Source organism: Elephantulus edwardii, unplaced genomic scaffold (assembly GCF_000299155.1).
Source record: "Elephantulus edwardii isolate Elephantulus edwardi_28Jun2011 unplaced genomic scaffold, EleEdw1.0 scaffold00266, whole genome shotgun sequence".
Classification (NCBI taxonomy): Eukaryota; Metazoa; Chordata; class Mammalia; order Macroscelidea; family Macroscelididae; genus Elephantulus; species Elephantulus edwardii.
In genome coordinates, this window is record NW_006400016.1 from 3,158,043 (window position 1) to 3,179,696 (window position 21,654).

Genomic DNA, 21,654 nt, shown 5'->3' on the forward strand with positions numbered 1-21,654 from the left:
CTGGTGGCCTAGTGGCGAGAAGCTACACTGCAGTCCCAGAGGTAAGCAGTTCAAATCCACCAAATGCTCTGCTGGAGAAGGAGGGACAATCTCCTTCTGTACCAGCCAGATCTTATTTGATGGTACACACACACAAAATAATAAAAATAAAATTATTTAAAAAACCAATCCCACAAACAAAACCGACTGCCATCGAGTTGAGTGCACTCTGCACAGCAACCCTACCTTACATTTCCAAGGCTGTAAATCTTTAGGAGAGGATACTGCTCATCTTTCTCCTGTAGAGTGGCTAGTGGGTTTCAACTGTCAACCTTTTGGCTGGTGGCTCAACAATGTCTCATATTATGCTGCTATGGCTCCTTTTAGGTCAGTTTTTGTTTTTGTTGTTGGTATGCTTGCTGAAACTGAAGAGGACCTAAAGTGCTTGCTGCAGAGGGTCAAGGACTGCAACCTTCAATATGGATTGAGGGTCAATATCAAGAAGACAAAGATTCTCACCACTGGAGCAATTGACAGCATCAGGATGGATGGTGAAGAGATTGAGATTGTTCACAGCTTTAGTTTGCTTGGCTCCATGGTTAACACTCTCGGCACCTGTAGCCAGGAAATTAAAAGACGTATTGCGATGGGAAAGTCTTCTGTTAGGGACCTCACCAGGGTACTGAAGAGCAATGGTGTCTCTCTGGAGATTAAGGTGCGTCTGATACCAGCCATGGTCTTTGCTATCACTTGTTATGCATCAGAGAGTTGGACAATGACTGGGAAGGACAGAAGGAAAATTGATGCTTTTGAGCTGTGGTGCTGGAGAAGAGTATTGAATGTACCATGGACTGCCAAGAAAACAAACAGATTCAGCCTGGAGAGGGAGGCAAGGATTCTAGGGCTTTGTCTGGCATACTTTGGACATGTTGTAAGGAGGGACAGGTCCTTAGAGAGGAACATCATGCTTGGCAGGGTGGAGGGACAGTGCAGGAGGGGAAGACCCTCTATGAGGTGGGTTGATTCAGTGACTGGGGTAATTGGGTTGGGTGTGTCAGAGGCAGTGCGATTGGCATAGGATAGAGCAGGGTTTAGTGCTGTTGTACATAGGGTTGCTATGAGTCGCAAGGGGACAGCACATAACAATGTAACCTTTTAGGTCTAGAACTGTTTTATTGTAGTTGGAGTTCATGGAACTCCTTAGATGTGTAGATGAATATTTTTTCTAAAATTCAAGAGTTTTGAGGACATTTTTTCTTCAGATATTTTCGCTGCTTCCCCCAACTTCTTTATCTGGGACTCTAAATCTGTATATATTGGTGCATTTGATGGAGTACCATAGGTATTATTATTATTATTATTATTATTAATATTTTGTGTATGTACCATCAAATAGAATCTGACTGGTACAGGAAGAGATTGTCCCTCCTTCTCCAGCAGAGCATCTGGTGGATTTGAACCGCGCACCTCTGGGATTGCAGTGCAGCTTTTTGCCACTAGGCCACCAAAGCTCCCTCTCATAGGCTTTTGAAATGGTTCATTTTCCTTATTTTTTGATCTTTCTGTTCTTCAGACTTTTGTTGTTGATGTGTGTGGTCAAGTTGGAACCAAAACATAGCTGACCCTCTAGTGGGTTTTCAGAGAAAGTTTAATCACGTGGGAGGAGACTGCCCATCCTTCTCCCAAGGAGCAAGCGGCTCCTTTGGAATTGCAGCACAGCTTCTTACTACTCGGTCACCAGAGCCTATAGGAGTATTGCAAAATATTATCAACAACAACCACTTCCTTTAAAAGAAGATGGAAGTAGTATAACAAGTCACTGTATCAGGAATTGGCTGATACAAAAGAACGTCAGGAAACAATGTATAAGCAAGTGCCTGTGGTGATGAAGGAAGAAGTCCAAGCTGCTCTGAAAGAACTGGCAAAAAAACAAGGCTCCAGAAATTGACGGCATACTGATTGACATATTTTAACAAAGAGATGCGTACCTGGACGCACTTACTAAGTTGTGCCAAGAAATCTGGAGGATAACCACCTGGCCAACTGACTGGAAGAGAGAGTGCAGAAACTATCAGACAATATCATAAATATCACAGGCAAGCAAGATTCTGCTGAAAATCACTCAAAAATGACTGGAGCAGCACATCAACAGAGAAATGCCAGATGTGCAGTCTGGCTTTAGAAGAGGCTGTGGTAATAGGGATATTATAGCTAACATTAGATGGATCTTGGCTGAAAGCAGAGTACCAGAGGAATGTCTATCTGTGTTTCATTGACTATGCAAAGGCCTTTGACTGTGTGTATCACAACAAGCTATGGCTGACTCTAAGAAGAAAACCTATACTTGGACCAGGAAGCAATCGTCAGAACAGAGCAAAGAAACAATGCATGGTTCAAAATTGGGAAGGGTGTACACCAGTGATGCATTCTGTCTCCATACCTTTTCCACCTATATGCAGAACAGATCATCTGGGAGGCTGGACAATATGAGGAAGAATGTGGCATCAGGATTAGAGGAAGATTCATCAACAATCTGTGTTATGCAGATGACACAACCCTGTTTGCTGAAACTGCGGAGGACCTGAAGTGCTTGTTGTAGAAAACCAAGGACTTCAGCCCTCAATATGGATTGATGCTCAACATCAAGAAAACAACGATTCTCACCACTGGGCCAATTGGCATCATGATAGATGGTGAAGAGATTGAGATTGCTCACAGTTTTAGTTTGCTTGGCTCCACAGTCAACGCTCTTGGTACCAGCAGCCAGGAAATCAAGAGATGGGAAAGTCAACTGTCAGGGACCTCTCCAGAGTACTGAAGAGCAATGACATCACTCTGGAGACTAAGGTGCGTGCTAGTTCAGGCCATAGTCTTCGCAATTGTGTGCTATGGATCAGAGAGCTGGACAATGACTAGAGATGATAGACAATTGATGCCTTTGAGTTGTGGCACTGGAGAAGACCTTTGAATATACCATGGACTTCTAGGAGAACAAACAGTTCGTCCTAGAGAGGATGAAGCTGGCCTGCTCCTTGGAGGCAAGGATTTTGAAGCTCCGTCTGATATACTTTGGACGTGTAGCAAGGCGAGACCAGTCCTTGGAGAGCGACGTCATACTTGGAAGGGTGGAGGGAAAGCCCAAGAGAGGAAGACCCTGGATGAGATGGATTGATACAATGACTGGGTAATGGGGATAGGTGTGTCAGAGACAATAAAGTTGTCACAGGATAGAGCAGGTTCAGGGAGTCGCAAGCGACTTGGCAGCACAGAACAAAAAATCACTTTGTTAGTAATGGAGCTCTGCTGCCAACCAAAAGTGGCACCTCCCTGGAGTTTGAATCCACCAACTCCTCCCCAGGAGAAAGATGGGCAGTCTCCTCCTGAGTGATTTACAGCATCATAAAACCTGCTGGAGGGTCAGCTCTGAGTCAGTTCCCACTCTGGCATTGAGTTTGAGTTTTTTTAATTATTATGTTCTGTTTCGTGAGTGTATTAATACAGTATACCTAATTTTTAAAAAAAAATTTAAAATTTGTTCTATTGTTGCACATTTCCTCCCTTCCCTTTCCCACAAGGTTTGTTGTCATACATATGTGTACTTAATTTTTAAAACATATTATTAGATGCTGTTGAATGGTTCTCATCTCCAGCAACTCTTTGTCCAACAGAATGAAGCATTGCTTGGCTTTGCTCCGTCCTGTCATTGCTGTGTTTGAGCTGACTGTTGTGGTCACTTGTCAGCCTGTCTTGTTGCTCAGCCTCTACTTTTTCCCAAGCACGATATGTTTCTACAGGGACGGGTTCCTCTCGGTAGCATCCAAGTATGTTGAGAAACAGTCCTGCCATTCTCATTTTTATGAAACATTCTGGGTACATCTTCCAAGACAGATTTGTTTGTTCTTCTGTGAGCTGATGGTATATTCAGTATTCACTAACACCACAATTTAGATGCATCAGTTATTTTTCTGTCTTTGCTATTCTTTGTCCAGCTTTTGCATTCATGTGGGGTGACTTGGAATACCATGGCCATGTGTCAAAAGTCCACGAAGTGAGATCTTTGTGCATTTTTTAAAAACACTTTCAAGTGGTCTTTTGCAGTGGATTTGCCCAGTGCAGTATGTCATTGGATTTCTTAACTGCTGTTTCCTTGGACATTGATTTTGGATCCAAGTAAAATGATATTATTGACATTTTAGTATTTTCTCTTTACCATGCTGCTCTTTATAGGCCCAGTTGTGAAAATGTTTGTTTTCTTACCCCCGCCCCTGTGGTAAAACTTACTGGTTTCTCAAAATAATTTTTTTTTGTTTTTTTTAAATTTACTATTAATTTCAGTAAAAATTTACAGAGACTTTGGATTTCTATTCATTCATTGTTGCACTGTTCTCCCCTCCCAACCCTCCCCCCCAGCACACTACCCTCGTGGAAAAGTAAAAGATAAATTATTTCATTGTTTTACAATCCTTCCCCCCAGGTCCACTCCACTGTGCAGCCTTAGCTCTGGACTCCTGTCATGACAAAAATACCTAAGCACATATCCCTTTTAAATGGTTTTCTCCCTCATCTGTTTCAATGCAGTATACATTATTGAACCCATCCTTCACAGTTTCTCCCTGACCCCAAGGTCAGTCCTGTTTTACAACAGTGACACCATGCAGTATTTGTCCTTTTGTGACTGAGATACTTCACTCAGCATAATGTTCTCCAGAGTCACCCATTTTGAATAATATTGCATGAGTTGCTTGTTTTTCAATACAGCGTAGTATTCCATTGTGTGAATATATCAAAGCTTCTCTATCCATTCATTTGTTGATGGGCACTTAGGTTGTTTCCAACTCCTTGCTATTGTGAACAAAGTCGCAATAAATATAGGTATGCATATATCTGCTTGGATATCAGTTATGGTCTCTTTGGGGTATATTCCCAGTAGTGGAATTGCTGGGTCGAATGGTATCTCTATTTGCAACTTTTTGAGAAAGTGCCATACCGCCTTCCACAGTGATTACACTCCATTTTATCAACAGTGAATAAGGGTTCCAGTTTCTCCACAACCTAACCAGCATTTGTTGCTTGCTGTTCTGTTAAATTTTGCTATTTTGACTAGGGTGAGATGATATCTCATAGTTGTTTTAATTTGCATCTCTCTTAGAGCTAGGGATTTTGAACATTTCTTCATGTGCTTGTTAGCCATCTGAATGTCGTCTTCGGTGAAGTGCCTGTTCATATCCTGTGCCCATTTTTCTATTGGATTATTGACTTTTATCTTGTTGTGGTGCTCAAGTATTTTATAAATTCTGGATATGTCATTACCAAATACTTTTTCCCAGTCGATGGCTTCCCTTTTTACCCTGTTGGAGAAGTTCTTGGGTGTGCATAGAATGTTTGTTTTCTTTAAACACGTTATTGTTGTTAGGTGCCGTCAAGTTGACTATGACTCTTAGCGACCCTGTAAACAACAGGTTAGAGTCTTGCCCTGTCCTTTGCCCTCCTCGTGATTGCTGCCCTGTTCATTGTTGTAGTACCTGTTTCCATCCAGCTCATCGAGAGCTAGCCTTTCTTTCGCTGACCCTTTACCTTTCCCAGGATGATGCTTTTTTTTAAGGAATGGCCCTTCCTGACAACACCATTCTTGTCCTAAGGAGCACCCTGGATGCACTTCCTCAACACAGATTTGTTTGTTCTTTTGGCAGCCTGTGGGATATTTACTACGCTTCTCTAACATCACAGTTCTAAAGCATTGATTCTTCTTTGGTCTTTAGACAGTTTTCTTTAATTATTCTCATATAGTTACAATAACTAGTTAAAAGACAAATGCTTCTAGTGTGTTCTTCATCCTACACTGGTGAGTCTTTAAGACTTGCAGATGGTCATCTAAGATGCAACAATCAGTATCTCCATATCTGGAACAAAAAAGAGTTAAGAAAACCAAGGATTCAAGGAAACAATTAGTCCAGAAGACAAATGGATCATAGACAGTACAACTTCCACCATTCCAAGACTAGAACTACAACTGACTGCTGTGGTCAGGATCACAACAGAAAGTCTTGGACAGAGTGGAAGGAATATTAAGGACAGACTTCAAAATCATAAAAAAGGGAAGAGATCAGATTTATTAAACTGATAAAAACCAAACAGCAACTCGTTGCTATTGAGTTAGAAATGACTTATAGCTTACCCTTGAGCAGATTCTTCAGAGCCCATAAAATGCACAGAAGGAGATTGCACATCTTTCTCCCATGGAGCAGTGGTCAGTTTGAACCACCTGCCTCCTAGATGACAGCACAACTCCTTAACCACTAGGCCACCAGAGCTCCCTTGGTCTGATAGAGACTGGTAAACCTTCTCACTGTGCTACTTAGTCATCTTTCAATTCTAGAACCACACCCAGCTCCAGGGATCACCTTTTAGTCAAACAGTAGACAGACTTAGAAAGTAAACAGGAATATCCATGAAGGACATACTCCTCAGGACAATCAACCATAAAAAAAAAAATCTAAAGAACAGCATTTGCCCAAAACAAAGCTTAGAAGAAGTAAGGGGAAGGAAAGAGGGACTGATGGAAACAAGGAACCCAAAGTGGCATCAAGAAGAGTGCTGTTATAATGAAGAGATTCTTCCAACTAATGTCAGGAAAATGAAAAAAATCCCATGTAAACTGTTGAACCAAAACCTAAATTGCTCTGTGACCTTTTACTCAAATCACATACACACACATACAAAAAATATTTACAAAGAATGAATAAATGAATGAACATATAAAGAAATGAAAACCCCCAAGTGTGTGCATGGATGAGAAATGAATGAACAGTTGGTGAGTGAAGAAATAAATGAGCAGATAACTAAGTAAGTAAATTAATGGCAGCCCTTCATTTCTTGACAACTTCCAGGAATTCAGCTGGAAGGGGAGGAGGAAGAACCGGAGGAAGAGGCCACTCTGGCCAGCCGCCTGATAAGCCTGTTGGAGAAAGTGCGACTGGTGAAAAAGAAGGAGGAGGCCCCTGAGGAGGAGCCACCAGCAGAGGAGAGCAAACCCCGTGAGAACTGGAGCCACCAGGGATGGGGGATTGACATGGCCCCTGTGCTTGTGGAGGCTCTGGGTCCAAGACAAGCCACAAGGAGAAAGGGATGGGAGGAGTAATGGAAGTTGTTGTTCAGTCAGAACCAACACATAGCTGATCCTCCAGTGGGATTTCGGAGACTGTAAATCTCACAGGAGAAAATGTTCATCTTTCTCCTGAGTAGCAGCTAGTAGATTCATACCACTTGCCTTCAGGTTGACAGCACAACTCCATACTGCTAGGCCACGAGAGCTCCCTAAGGGTAGGCATAATTATGTAAGGTAGGTCCTGCTGAATAAAATCCAAATTATAGCTGACCCTCCAGCATGTTTTCAGAGGCTGTAAATCACCTAGGCAGAGACTGCCTATCTTTCTCCATGAGACCAGCTAGTGGATTTGGGTTAGGAGCACACCAGAGCTCCTTAAAAGAAAAGTAGAGAGAGAGAAATGAGAGAAGCAGCATGAAGGGCTGAGATAAGAGAGGAGGCGTGGCGGCTGTGTGGCCCATACTACATGTAACGGACCATCAACCTTGGCATGATGGCAGCTCCTGCCTCTTGCTTCCATGTCCTTATGACTGTTTTGTTTGTTTTCCTTTTCTCTGTTGATGGAAAGATTACCATGCTGAGTAATTAGAAAAACAGTCATGCTAAGTTTTGGGTGGATATGTCATTATGCAAAATATGTATATTATCTGTTCCTTACAAGGACAAAGTCACTTGTGTTGGTTCAAGTTTATTCTGCATATTTGAAAAAGCTGCATCAGAGTTGGACAATGACTAGGGAGGATAGAAGGAGAATTGACGCCTTTGAGCTGTGGTGCTGGAGAAGAGTATTGAATGTACCATGGACTGCCAAGAAAACAAAAAGATTCATCCTAGAGAGGGTTAAACCAGGCTGCTCCTTGGAGGCAAGGATTCTGGGGCTTCGTCTGACATACTTTGGACATGTTCTAAGGAGAGACAGGTCTTTAGAGAGGGACATCATGCTGGGTAGAGTAGTGGGACAGCGCAGGAGGGGAAGACCCTCTATGAGGTGCATTGATTCAGTGACTGGGGTAATCGGGATGGGTGTGTCAGAGGCAATGCGATTGGCACAGGATAGAGCAGGGTTTAGGACTGTTGTACATAGGGTTGCTTTGAGTCGCAAACGACTTGACGGCACATAACCACAACAACAATGGATTTTTTTAGGAGGTCTGAGGCTTTATAGAGTAAGATTATTTTTCAGCACGATTTTCAACTGTTTTCCACCCAAATATACTCCTTTTACTTATTATTAACTAATGTTAGTAACATGTTTTATCATGACCGATTTGTAATGGGCTCCATTTTAAAGGCGTTTTTTTGTTATTTTTTATTATTATTCATTCGTTGTTGTACATTTTGCTCCCTACCCTCTAATAGTTGAGAAAGTTTTGTTGGACTGGCTCTGTGTTAGGCATTGTTAGCAGGGTGTGAAACACCTTTGGAAAGAAAAAGCAAAGCCTTTACTCTCAGAAACCAAACCCAGCTCACTGTCACTGAGTCCATTTGGACCTGTGGTGACCCTGTAAGGACAGAGGAGAGCTAAACCACAGGGTTTCCAGCTCTATGGTCAGAGACCTTTGACCAATAGCCACACGATGAACCACTGCACAGTGTAGCTTTTTCTTTCCCTGAAGGAGTTCAGGATATTATAACAAATAAACAAATAGAAATATATAATGTCAGATGGTCTCTGTCTGTCTTCACAGAAATACTAGAGAGGACAGAGTTGAGAGAGAATGTGGGACCAAAAACCTCAAGGGATGCCCCTCAGTGGGAAGTCCCAGGCAGACTAGCGAAGAGAATAAAAATGGGAGCTGTTCTGAACATCCTTTCTAAATGGTACTAAAGTCTTCTTAGTTTTGCTTCGTGTTTGTGATCTTACATGATGAACAATTGCAGTAGTTTTACAAGACAAATGCGACTGTGACTTGTGCTTTCAAAGTTGTCTGGTAAAGTCCTTCTGATAGTCTTCTGGTGTTCTGTAATAATGGGCTTTTTCATTCCCTCCATAAATCTGGAAAGGACCTAACGGTCTGGTCTGAAGGTGAAGAGAACAGAGTTTCTGGGATAAATGAAGTGGGGGAATCTGCCAGATTCCACTCGTTCTAAAGAGGAGAAAACAGTACATGGGGGCACAGGGCTGTAAGCATCTCTCTGAAAGGGCCTGAGGCTGAGTGAGAATAACACATCTCCTCCCCACCCCAGAGCAGAAAGCAGATAAAGAGCCCACAGCCCAGCCCAGTGGCGCCTCTAGAGCCACTCCAGCAGCAAGCAAAGTGTCAGGCCACAGCAATTAACACTAGCTCTCAGAATAAAACATCTTCCCTTCATCTAGTTGGTCATACTCTCCTGGCAGGTCAAGGGTGTGAACATGTAGTAACTGAGAACCTTTCTCAAAAGAATTGTCTAAATTGTTCTGGCTCGGGGTCCCACTGTCCACTCCTGCCCCAGAAGGATGTTCTGACTCTCACGCCCACTTCCCAGAATCCCTGCAGGAGCTGGTGTCCCACACGGTGGTGCGCTGGGCTCAGGAGGACTTCGTGCAGAGCCCCGAGCTGGTGCGCGCCATGTTCAGCCTCCTGCATCGGCAGTACGACAGTCTTGGGGAGCTGCTGCGTGCCCTGCCGCGAGCATACACCATCTCGCCATCCTCCATGGAGGACACCATGAGCTTGCTCGAGTGCCTTAGCCAGATCCGCTCTCTGCTCATCGTGCAGATGGGCCCCCAGGAGGAGAACCTCATGATCCAGAGCATTGGGTGAGCCTGGCCTCCCTCCCCTGCCTGCACAGCCCCAGGGAAGGGATGGCGCCTTCCCCAGCTCCCAGTCTCTAAGATCCTCTGAATAAAATAGTCTTCCCGTCCCCTGTTTCCATCCCCATCTCACTCCATCTGCTGGCAGCTGACCCATCCCAGGGGAATGTTGCAGACCCTTACTTCTCCGCCCATTCCTGGGGTAATAGCTCCAACTTCTTGTATAACTCTTAGCATAAAGTTTACTCTTTCCTCCCTCAATTATTTCATTATGATAAAGATATACTATAAACCATTTAACAAGTCAGCTTTTTACATTCATCATATGCAAAGCCATGACTAATATTCTTTTTCAAAATATTGTACCACTATTAATACTATTAATAGGGGGGAAAGACAAAATAACAACCAAACAAAACACAAACACGATTAATAGAAGCCCACTGGCCTCCAAGAAAGACTCCTTCTCTCTCCCCCATCCCTTCCCCTACACTAAAAATCTCTGATCCCTTTCTATTTATTTTATGTAAGTGCGACTGTCCAGTATTTGTTCTTTTGTGATTGATTTCTTTCTGTCAGTATAGTATTTTCAAGATTCACCCATGTTATTTACAGCGTGCGTAAGGATTCATCTCTCTTTATGCCTGATTAATACGCCGTTGTCCGGACATGCTACATTTGGTTTCACCCATCCTCTGTTGATAGGCACTTGTGTGATTTCCACCGTTTCCTTTTGAGAACAGTGCTGCATTGGGTTTCAAGTTGTCCCTCTCGCTTTTGAACTTTAGTTTGCTCCTCTATGAGATAGAGCATGGTTGTGACTTCCCCACTGAGTGGCGGTGAGGCTTCAGTGAATTCACACACGTCTCTCTACCTCACTGCTGCTGAGCTAGAGGCCATTCAGAGCTGACCCTCAAGCAGGTTTTCAGAGCTGTAAATTGCTTGGGAGGAGATGGCCCATCTTTCTTCCTTGGAGCAGCTGGTGGATTTGAACTGCCTGCCTTTGAGTTGGCAACAGAACTCCTTAACCACTGCGCCACTAGACCTTTAGTAGTTGTTGTTAGGTGCCATCAAGTAAAGTACAACTCCTAAAGATCTTATGAATTCTATTAGTAGTAATAATTACTAATTACTATTAGTAGTAATAATAATTCTTGTTCCATGCCAAGTGCATTACACCATTTTTCTCACCCACTCAGCAAATACTGAGCACTAACTGTGTGCTGGGCCCTGCTGTTTGCACTTGAGAATACAGTGAACAATATGACAAGGTCCTAGGGAACCCACCATCTATCTGTGCCTCAGTTTCCTCATTTATGAGGCATATAATCTTAGTTCCTGCTTCACAGAATGGACATGAGAATGAAATGAGTCGAGAATTGTAAAACAAGCAGTGCCAGGCCCAGAGTAAGCGTTCAGTGAATGTTAACCACTACCAGGGTGGTGATGGGGTTTTCCCAAGGTCTGGGAGCTGTCCCCACACTTGGGCCCGCCAGCCCCCAGTGACCCCAAGCATTCTACCCATCCATAGAAACATCATGAACAACAGAGTCTTCTACCAACACCCAAACCTGATGCGAGCGCTTGGCATGCACGAGACTGTCATGGAGGTCATGGTGAATGTCCTAGGGGGCGGCGAGTCCAAGGTAAGGGGCATGGTGGGGGCAGGAGTTCAGGACAGGGTCCACCAAGAGCCGGCACTGATCAACCCCCACTCCACCCCCGGCCCCAGGAGATCCGCTTCCCCAAAATGGTGACGAGTTGCTGCCGCTTCCTTTGCTACTTCTGCCGCATCAGCCGTCAGAACCAGCGCTCCATGTTTGACCACCTGAGCTACCTGCTGGAGAACAGTGGCATTGGCCTGGGTGAGCACCCGAGCCCCTCACAGCCGCTCCCGGCAGCCCGGCCAGGTTTGCCCCACTCACCTTCTCCCTCATGCCTTCATGCATTTAACAAACACCCACCTTCAGTCCTCGGTCCGACCCAGTACTGGGAAGTGCTGGGGACACAGTGCTGACCAAGATAGCTCTTGGTCTGACTCATAGGCTCACAGTCCAGTATCTAAAAGTGCAGGCATACACCTCAGGCAGAGACAGTCCTAAGTGGCCAGTGCTGAGAGAGACAACATAACCCCAGACGAGGCACCTGGAAAGGGAGGAATCAAGGAAGACTTCCTGGAAGAAGGGAGACAAGAAGGAGCAAGATAGGCTATTATGCACCTCTGAAAACCATGCTCACCCCCTCTCCCTTCCACAGGCATGCAGGGGTCCACGCCCCTGGATGTGGCAGCTGCCTCCGTCATTGACAACAACGAGCTGGCCTTGGCACTGCAGGAGCAGGACCTGGAGAAGGTGTGGAGGGTGGGGTTTGCCCACCCCCGGTCTAGGCAGGATGTTGGATCCTCCTTGGCCATTTGGGCTTATTTGAAGGGACAATTTGGGATGGTTCAGAGGAAAATCGGAAGGGGAATAATTTGCAGGGAGAGGAAAGGACCCGTTGTTCACTTTTGGGCACCGTGAGGCTGAGTGTGGCTCTGTGCTCCACCACCTCCGGCAGTGCTGTCTTGGCATGTGACACAGTTATTTGTACCTCTCCTTCTGGGCGTATAAGGGATGGTGTGGGCTGTGGAATCCATCAACTTGGGTTCAGCTCCCGTCCCCAACTCCCTTGGGGTGTGATCTTGCTAGGTGACTAAGATTCCTTCTATTCCTATTTCCTCGTCTGCAGAATGAACATAGTAACAGAAACAACCTTGTCATATTCTGAGGTTTATAGGAATTAATCTATTTAAAACAGAAAAAGAAAATCAAACAAACAAACTCAAACTCATTGCCATTGAGTCAGAACTAACTGATAGCTGATTTTCTTTTGGGTTGCTGGAGGCTGTAAATCACATAAGAAGAAATTACCCATCATTCTCCCTTAGAACTGCTGGTGGATTTGAACCACCACAGAGGCACCCTGCCTTTGGTTTGGCAGTGGCTATGCTACCAGAGTTCCCTAAGGTGATAAGCACTCATTCGTTCATTAATGGTTAGCTGTTTCGGAATTATTCTTCATTTAACAAATATCTTGGAGTGTCTATTAGGAGTTGAAGGAGCCCTGGTGGCCGAGTGCATAACTGACTGGGGTGCTAACTGAAAGATCAGCAGTTTCAATCACCTGGCTGCTCTGTAGGAGAAGATGGGAATGGCCCTTCTGTAAGGATTTACAGGCTCTCTGAAGCATGGTGCAGGGGCTGTCTGCGTTGGAACCAACTTGACAGAAGTGTGTTACTATGCATTGAGACCTGTTCAAGGCAATAGGGATAAGACAGTGATCAAGGCGGTGAAAAACTTCTGTCCTTGCAAAGCTGACATTCTAATTTGGAAGGCATTTCATAAACAGAATGAATAAATAAAATATATAGTGAGTTAGCCATTAATGAGTGAAGTGTCCGAAGTCAGGAGGGTGTCTGAGGTTAGATAAGGGTGGCCAGAGAGAGTCTCACAGAGAAAGGGACATCCCACTGGAGCGTCAAAGGTGGTAAATGGGAGCCCTGTCGACATCCAAGAGAGCGTTCCAGCCAGGGAGCAGCTAGCGCAAAGACCCTGGGGTGAACGGAAGCTGGGGAGCGTGAAGGACAGCGAGGAGAGCAGTGTGGGTGGGACAGAGTGAGTGAGGAGCTCAGGGTGATGGAGGCAGAATGCATAGGGTCTTTCGGGTCACAGGGAGGACTCCAGCTTTTCTCTTGAGTGAGATGGAGTAGCAGAAAGGTCTCGGGCCAAGAAGTGATCTAACTCAGGTGCTCCTGGTTCCCTGTGGCCGTGGGGGAAGGGGGTGAGAACAGGGACGCTTTGCCGTGGTTCAGCCAGAAGCTAAGGATGGATGGACTGGTGATGAATGGAACTGAAGGGTGCCAGAATCCTTGGGGTTGGGAGCTTCCGGGGCTCTGCGAAGGTTGGGGGGAAGGTGCATTCTCCTGCTGTGGTATTTATAACCTCTGAAAACCCACTGGAGGGCCAGTTACAAGTCTGTTCCAACTGGATGGTACATAAGAAGAGCAGCAAGCCTTGGAGTAGGTTATGCTTTCTCTGGCTGATTCTGCCGCCTCCCGCCTGCAGGTGGTGTCCTACCTGGCAGGTTGTGGCCTGCAAAGCTGCCCCATGCTCCTGGCCAAAGGTTACCCTGACATCGGCTGGAACCCCTGTGGCGGCGAGCGCTACTTGGACTTCCTGCGATTTGCTGTCTTTGTCAATGGTGAGACAGGAGGTGACTGGGTGGCGGGTTGGGGTCCCTCAAAGTGGACCCAGTAAGTGCTCATATCCCTTCGGACCGAATGGGCGACAGGCGAGAGCGTGGAGGAAAACGCCAACGTGGTGGTGCGGCTGCTCATCCGCAAGCCTGAGTGCTTCGGGCCTGCACTGCGAGGTGAGGGCGGCTCAGGGCTTCTGGGCGCCATTGAGGAGGCTATCCGCATCTCCGAGGACCCCGCCCGGGACGGCCCAGGCGTGCGCAGGGACCGCAGGCGCGAGCAGTGAGTGTCCTCAGCGCCGGTCACCAGGCTACTAGCCCTCCCGCACCCCTTGCGGGCCCCCACCCAAGCGACCTGCCTTCTTCTGCAGCTTTGGGGAGGAGCCCCCAGAGGAAAACCGGGTGCACCTGGGACACGCCATCATGTCCTTCTATGCTGCCTTGATCGACCTGCTGGGACGCTGTGCGCCAGAGATGCACGTGAGGCCCGGGTGGGATGGAGCCTGGCTTTGAACACTGCAGCCATTCAGTCACTTGAATTGAGCAGTTATAAATATGCCAGGGAAGGAAGGCATAGGCAGAGGGGTGGGCACGGACGAGGGGACGTCAGGAAGGGCTTCCTGGAGGAGGGATGTCTGAGCCAGGATTTGGAAAGAAAAAAGCAACTGTCTGTAGAGGAGGAATGAATAGATTTAGGTTGGTAGCAAGCTTCAGCATCCCCTTGCTCTCTCCAGTTGATTTATTTTCACTTTTCTTTGTGGTGTAAGTGGAAGTTTGAAGAGCAGGCTGATATTCCATTCAACCATTCATACACATTTTGCTTTGACATTAATTATAATCCCCACATTGTATCAGCAATCTTCCCACTTCCTCTCTGTGGTTCTCATTTTCATTCTTCTTCTATCTTGCCCCTTCCTACTTTCTGAGCTTTATCCTGGGACAAGTGATGTCCTTTTGATGTTGTACAGTGGATTATTCTAAGGCGTGACTACCTGTCTGATGTTATTCACCTTACAGTCTATTGTTTGGCTGAAAGTTGAGTCACATGATGAGTTCAGTTCTGTACTCAAAGGGCGAATAAGGATTAGTACCAATGTAAGGGGATGTAGAAAGATTTCACCAGTCTTTATTAAACTAGTAAGCTGGCCATTTCGATTATTTTTAGTTTTGTTCCTCATAGTCTATCCAGGGCTCCTTGCTGTGATCCCTTTCAGAGCTGTCAGCCTGCTTCATCAATTTAAATGAGAATGGACTCTCTAACTCTAGCTGGTGGATTTGAACCTCATACCTTTGGTTTGTGAGAGCAATTCTTTACCACTAGGCCACCAGATAAGAAACTCAAAAAAGAGTCTTAGACTTTGTTGTCTTTTACGTCTTCAACATTGGGAAAAGAAAGTGCTGGTTCAACAAATGCAGAACTTCCAAGTTAGATATTTTTTTTCAGAGAGCAATAAATGATTAAGTAAGGTGTTCAATCAGTTATCATTAGAGACTGAAAACTACTTTCACAAACAACAACAGCCTCTGAAGTCCTAGTGTGTTACAAGCATTCTCTGTTAGAAAGATTCTTTCCAAGGATGGTGTGCTGACGTGCACAAGTTGGAGGACAGAAGCCAAATTTCCTCTCCTTGTCTTGCTCAGATTTCCTCCCCAGCTGTTAATGTCACCCAGTATGGGGCCCAGCACTGGAGTTCTGGGGTTAGCAACACAAGAAGTAGCTTTCTGTAACCTCATTATAGTGAGAAGAGATAGACAGTGCAGCAGTGACCATCTGGGGGACACCCAATGACATGCCTACCCACCCCCTCCAGCTAATCCAAGCCGGTAAGGGTGAGGCCCTGCGGATCCGTGCCATCCTGCGTTCCCTCGTGCCTCTAGACGACCTTGTGGGCATCATCAGTCTTCCGCTGCAAATCCCCGCCCTGGGCAAAGGTGCAGAGGGACAGGGCTCAGTTATGGGGTGGTGCCAGGGAGGAGTGGGTGAGTTTTAGGGGGGAGCATCCCTGATCACCCCATCTCCCTGCCCACAGATGGAGCTCTGGTACAGCCAAAGATGTCAGCCTCCTTTGTGCCGGACCACAAGGCATCCATGGTTCTCTTCCTGGACCGTGTGTATGGTATTGAAAACCAGGACTTCTTGCTGCATGTGCTGGATGTGGGGTTTCTGCCTGACATGAGGGCAGCCGCCTCACTGGACACGGTAAGCAGCCTTGCACACAGCCTGGTCATGCCCCTGCCTCCGCCCTGGGAAGTACAGAATCACAGCAGTAGCACTTGGCTAAGTCTATGCGCTTGTACATATGATATCCTCTCAGTCCCCACATCAAGATAGAAAAGAAAAATGGGGTTCTAGGAGTCAGTCCCCACATCAAGATAGAAAAGAAAAATGGGGTTCTAGGAGACGGGGAGGGAGTTCTGGTAGCTAAGTGCCAATCCAAAGAAATATGGCTCAAACCCATAGCTGCTCTGTGGAAGAAAGATGGACAGTTGCTTCTCATGTGATTTACAGCCTCTGAAAACCTACTGGAGAGTCAGTTCCAACTTGACAGCATAACAACAGCAGGAGTTTCCAAGTCCTCAGGGTCTAAGAAATAATTATTCTCAACAATAGGTTAGCACCACGGGCATACAACGGATGACCTGTGCATACCAACAACTATTAAGATAACAGATAGGGACAGAACAGGTACTATGAGGACTGAGAACTGGTCTAGCAAGCCAAGGGTCACTGATGACTTTGACAAGCAATTTCTGTGAAGTTTTCTTGTTAGGTGCTTTCAAGTCAAATTTGTCTCATCATGACTTTATGCACAGTCGATGGAAACCCTGTCCAATCCTGCACCGTATTCACAGTCCACGTCTGCATGCTTCAGCTGTTGCACTCACTGTGTCGATTTATTTCAATGAGGATCCTCCTCTCCTTCACTGACGCACTACTTTTCCCAGCAAAAAGTAGTGGTGGTTAGTGTAGGAGTCTACCTGGAGAGGGCATGAAAGAGCCTGGGAGTGTAAAAAAATGTTGTATTTTTCTTTGTTTTTACCTTTCATTGTGATTTGAGTGAAAGTTTACATAGACAATTGACTCAATTCATACACATTTCACTTTATGATGCTGATTATAATAACAGCATTTCCCCTACTTCCTCCTTTTGGGTCTCATTTTCAGTCATCCTTCTAGCCTATCCCTTTCTGTATTTTGGGCAAATGCTGATGTTTTGATCTTGTATGTATAAAAGTGAGTGGAAATTATGATGATCTAGTGAGTAAGGAGTTGTGCTTCCAACCCAAAGGCAGACAGTTCAAATCCAGCAGCTGCTCTGAGAGAGAAATATGGGCAGACTCTTTCCATGTGATTTAAAGTATCTGAAGAACTCCCTGAGGGATCAGTTATGAGTCAGTTCTGACTCCCTGGCATGAGTACCTTCCCGGTGTCATCATTGTTCATCTTGTTCATCCTGTCTATTGTGTGGCTGAAGTCAAGATAGGAGTGAGTTCCAAGCTCAAAGTGTGGCTGAGGACCGGTGTCTCGGGTGTTCCACCAGTTTCTATCAGACCAGCAAACCTGGCTATTTTTATGATTTTGAGTTTTGTTCTACATTTTCTCCTATTCTGTCCACCATCTTCTACTGTGATCTCTTTTAGACCAGATACTAAATAGTTCTTATAGTTTTAGGGTTATAGAGGTTGACCTTCAGGAGCCATTCATTTTTAAGCTTTTAAGACCTTCCTGTCCCTACTTGGCAAAGTATGATGTAGAATATATTGGGATATTGATGGTTCTTACATAGATAGTTCTTTACACGAGCCACTGACAAATGAGGTCGAGGAATGGGAAAGTTGCTGGAGTGAATCTGGTTGAGATTTTTCATAAAATGAGAGGAACAACTGTTTGCCATTAACTAGGAAAAGAGAAGCTGGAACTTGAAGCTATAAGCACCAGATTATAGGAAATGCAGGCATGATGTCTTTCTCCCAGAACTGGCCCTTCCTGATGACATGCCCTAAGTATGTGAGAAGAAAACTTACTGCCCTTGCTTCTCAGGAACACTCTGGCTGCACTTCCTTTTTTAAATGTTTGTGTGTTTGTGATTACAGTTTACATGACTCCAGCAGAGCAGTCCCACCACTATGTTCTAACCTTCAGCTGGGAACTCCTACAAAAGTAAACCCAGACTTGACAGGAATGTGGGTTTAGCTATTCTAGTGACTTCTACTCTTTGGGCCTCATCTTTGACACTAGATCACATCATGTTCTGCTATTATTTATTCATAATGGCCTGTTATTTCACAAGTGGAGGGATAGTCCTGCTTCCTAGTCTTAATCTGGAAGCTCCACTGAAAGCTGTCCGCTCTGGGTGACCCTGTAGGCGTCTGTAATACCAGGAGCATAGCCTCAAGTATCCCAGCTATACACAAGCCTCCACGGTGGGACTACAGGCATAGAGGCTAGAATTTCTTACACCTATGAATCACACAATTTAGTCCATAACACTAATAACAGAGAAGTGGGAATTTGTTTCTGGGCTTGTGTGTGTGTGATGATGGAGAATTAATAACTCAAAGGAGCAGGGTTTTGGGGAAAATAAGAGTCTGAGTCTTCTAGCCGGAGGTGTCCAGGGCAAGGGCCAGGACAGCCTTCGGGAGTGTGCCCAGAGTGCACCTAAGGGCCTGCCCTGTCCACGCCTCAGGCCACTTTCAGCACCACCGAGATGGCGCTGGCGCTAAACCGCTACCTTTGCCTGGCCGTGCTGCCACTCATCACCAAATGTGCGCCTCTCTTTGCGGGAACCGAGCACAGGGCCATCATGGTGGACTCCATGCTTCACACGGTGTACCGCTTGTCCCGCGGCCGCTCGCTTACCAAGGCACAGCGCGATGTCATCGAGGACTGCCTCATGGCACTTTGCAGGTGCGGCAGACCCCAGGGAGTGTTTGTGTGGGGTGGATGGGGGAGTAGTCCCTGAGGCCTGATCCCGCTGTCCCCCCACCCCTGCATCCCTCGGCAGGTACATCCGCCCGTCCATGCTGCAGCACCTGCTGCGACGGCTAGTGTTCGATGTGCCCATCCTCAATGAGTTCGCCAAGATGCCGCTTAAGGTAAAGGCTCGCATCCACATGTCCATGACCCACCCACACCACTTTGCTCAGCTCTCCAAGGACAGGGGCTCATTTCAACATAATCCACCAACCTGCCAATGGGAGGGCACCCGCTCCTAGAAGAAATCTGATTAGCATTCTCATTTGCATGCTAGGATTCCCAGCAAGTTCATTTTGCATATGCTGTGCCTCTACTCCTCTCTAATTAGCGTTTAATTTGCCTACCAGGGAGCCAGTTCCCACCTCACTTAGCATATATTTGCATGGTGCACACCATTTTCCCTAATTAGCAGGCTTATTCCTGTGCCCAGACCACATAACTTTCACTATTCAAATGAGTGCATTTATTTAAGTAAATAGGATGCATTTTACTTATGCAGATATTCTGAATATTTGCATACTGCTCCTCCTATTATTTGTTCGTTTGCATGCTACTTTGCATAAGGAATACCCCTGCTTGAATATCTTCACTTTTTTGCATAATACATCAAATCAGCCTGTTTCAAATTTGTCTCTTGGATGATGAGGGCTCTTCCCAATTACTGTTTGCATAAGGTACTGCTTATGTTTGAGCTGGCACACTTATTTGCATGAGAGCAACTCCTTCCATTCATATGTCCTTTTGCACCCAGGGATTAATTACTGTCATGTTTATGGGAGTGACATAAGACTAGACAGCTGCCACGCTAGTGTAGGGCCCACCCTGACTCGGAACCAGAATGTTCAGTGTCCATAATAAATAGTCCAGCATCATCCTTCAATAGGTAGTTATTTCTTTCCATATTAACGTACAATTTAAGCATTAGCACCCCTGATCCTTCCTGGACTTCATATATTTATACCCTTCACTTGTGTGTCCCCCTTCTTGCTCCTGCTCAGCTTCTCACGAACCACTATGAGCGTTGCTGGAAGTACTACTGTCTTCCCACTGGTTGGGCCAACTTTGGGGTCACCTCGGAGGAGGAGCTACACCTCACTCGGAAACTCTTCTGGGGCATCTTTGATTCCTTGGCCCATAAGGTCTGACTCTCATATGGGGTCCCCCCAAAAAAAGCCCCTATGTGAAGGATTTGGGGTACAAGGTTGGGGTCAGACTGAAACCTCTAAATTTGAGAGTTCATGGAACAAAGCTTAGAAAGCAATAATGCGGAGGTGGTTTAAGGGTCCAAATGGGTTTGGGTTACAAGAGGGGGTCTGTAATTCAGGTTTTGGGATTTAAAGAAGAGGTTTAATGGCTGAAAGGTATAAATTCAAGAACCTGAGGCTCCAGGGCTTGAAGGCACAGCTCAGCCTATAGTGACCACCCTCTTCCCATCTGCAGAAGTATGACCAGGAGCTGTACCGAATGGCCATGCCTTGTCTGTGTGCCATTGCAGGGGCCTTGCCCCCTGACTACGTGGATGCCTCGTACTCATCCAAGGCTGAGAAAAAAGCCACAGTAGATGCTGAAGGCAACTTTGACCCCCGGCCTGTGGAGACCCTCAAGTGAGCCCTGGGAGCCTAGAAAGGAAGACTGTGGAGGGGCTGGCTGGCTCCAGCATCTTTAATGATTTTCTTCTTCCCACCCTCACAGTGTGATCATCCCAGAGAAGCTGGACTCATTCATCAACAAATATGCAGAATACACACACGAGAAGTGGGCCTTTGACAAGGTGGGAATCAGGCATCCTCACTGGCCTTCCCAGGCCTGCAGCTTGCCCCTAGACACAAGCCTTTTCTGAAACCCAGATTTCCCTGGGACCACAACTTTCCTCAAGAGCCCCAGTTTTCTTGAGACCCCTAAAATTGCTCTTGATGTATAACAAGTGATCAGAAAGACCATGGCCTGAATCAGATGTATCTTAGTCCTCAAACTGACACATCATTGATCCTTAATAATTTGGATAGATCCTTAATTACAGACCTTCCCAATGCAGTGCATCTCCTGATTTCCTGACTGCTGGTACCAAGGGTGTTAAAGTGTGGATCTAAGTAAGATGAAGTTGTTCACAGTTTCAATCTTTTCTCCATCTATCATGATGTTGGCGTGTCAGGAGTGGGACCCGAACCCACGCCTCCAGGGGAGACTGCGGCTGACTCTGAGAAGAATGGGAGCCCCAGAACATTTAACTGTGCTAATACGAAACCTATATTTGGACCAAGAGGCAGTAGTCAGAACAGAGCAGGGTAACACTGCATGGTTCAAAATAGGGAAGGGTGTACGCCAGGGATGCATCCTGTCTCCATACCTTTTCAACATGTATGCAGAGCAGATTATCCGAGAGGCTGGGCTCTATGAGGAAAATTGTGGCATCAGGATTGGTGGAAGATCTATCAACAATCTCCGTTATGCAGATGACACAACCTTGCTTGCTGAAACTGAGGAGGACCTCATACACTTGCTGCGAAGGGTCAAGGACTGCAGCCTTCAGTATGGACTAAGGCTCAACGTCAAGAAGACAAAGATTCTCGCCACCGGACCAATTGGCAGCGTCAGGATGGATGATGAAGAGATTGAGAGTGTTCA

At 45.9% G+C, this 21,654-nt stretch overlaps 1 protein-coding gene across 1 annotated transcript in view; it reads left to right on the plus strand.

The window, feature by feature from the left end:
- The window catches only part of RYR1 (ryanodine receptor 1 (skeletal)), a 199,386-nt gene that overhangs the window by 53,264 nt on the left and 124,468 nt on the right, over positions 1 to 21,654 (plus strand). Inside the window, exons 38-52 of the mRNA XM_006899740.1 lie at positions 6,867 to 7,013; positions 9,551 to 9,824; positions 11,350 to 11,464; positions 11,551 to 11,683; positions 12,075 to 12,169; positions 13,922 to 14,057; positions 14,148 to 14,334; positions 14,423 to 14,531; positions 15,863 to 15,983; positions 16,082 to 16,251; positions 18,740 to 18,960; positions 19,058 to 19,148; positions 20,028 to 20,168; positions 20,470 to 20,633; positions 20,722 to 20,800. Coding sequence (XP_006899802.1) covers positions 6,867 to 7,013; positions 9,551 to 9,824; positions 11,350 to 11,464; positions 11,551 to 11,683; positions 12,075 to 12,169; positions 13,922 to 14,057; positions 14,148 to 14,334; positions 14,423 to 14,531; positions 15,863 to 15,983; positions 16,082 to 16,251; positions 18,740 to 18,960; positions 19,058 to 19,148; positions 20,028 to 20,168; positions 20,470 to 20,633; positions 20,722 to 20,800 — 2,183 coding nt within the window. The remainder of the gene's footprint in view (positions 1 to 6,866; positions 7,014 to 9,550; positions 9,825 to 11,349; positions 11,465 to 11,550; positions 11,684 to 12,074; positions 12,170 to 13,921; positions 14,058 to 14,147; positions 14,335 to 14,422; positions 14,532 to 15,862; positions 15,984 to 16,081; positions 16,252 to 18,739; positions 18,961 to 19,057; positions 19,149 to 20,027; positions 20,169 to 20,469; positions 20,634 to 20,721; positions 20,801 to 21,654) is intronic.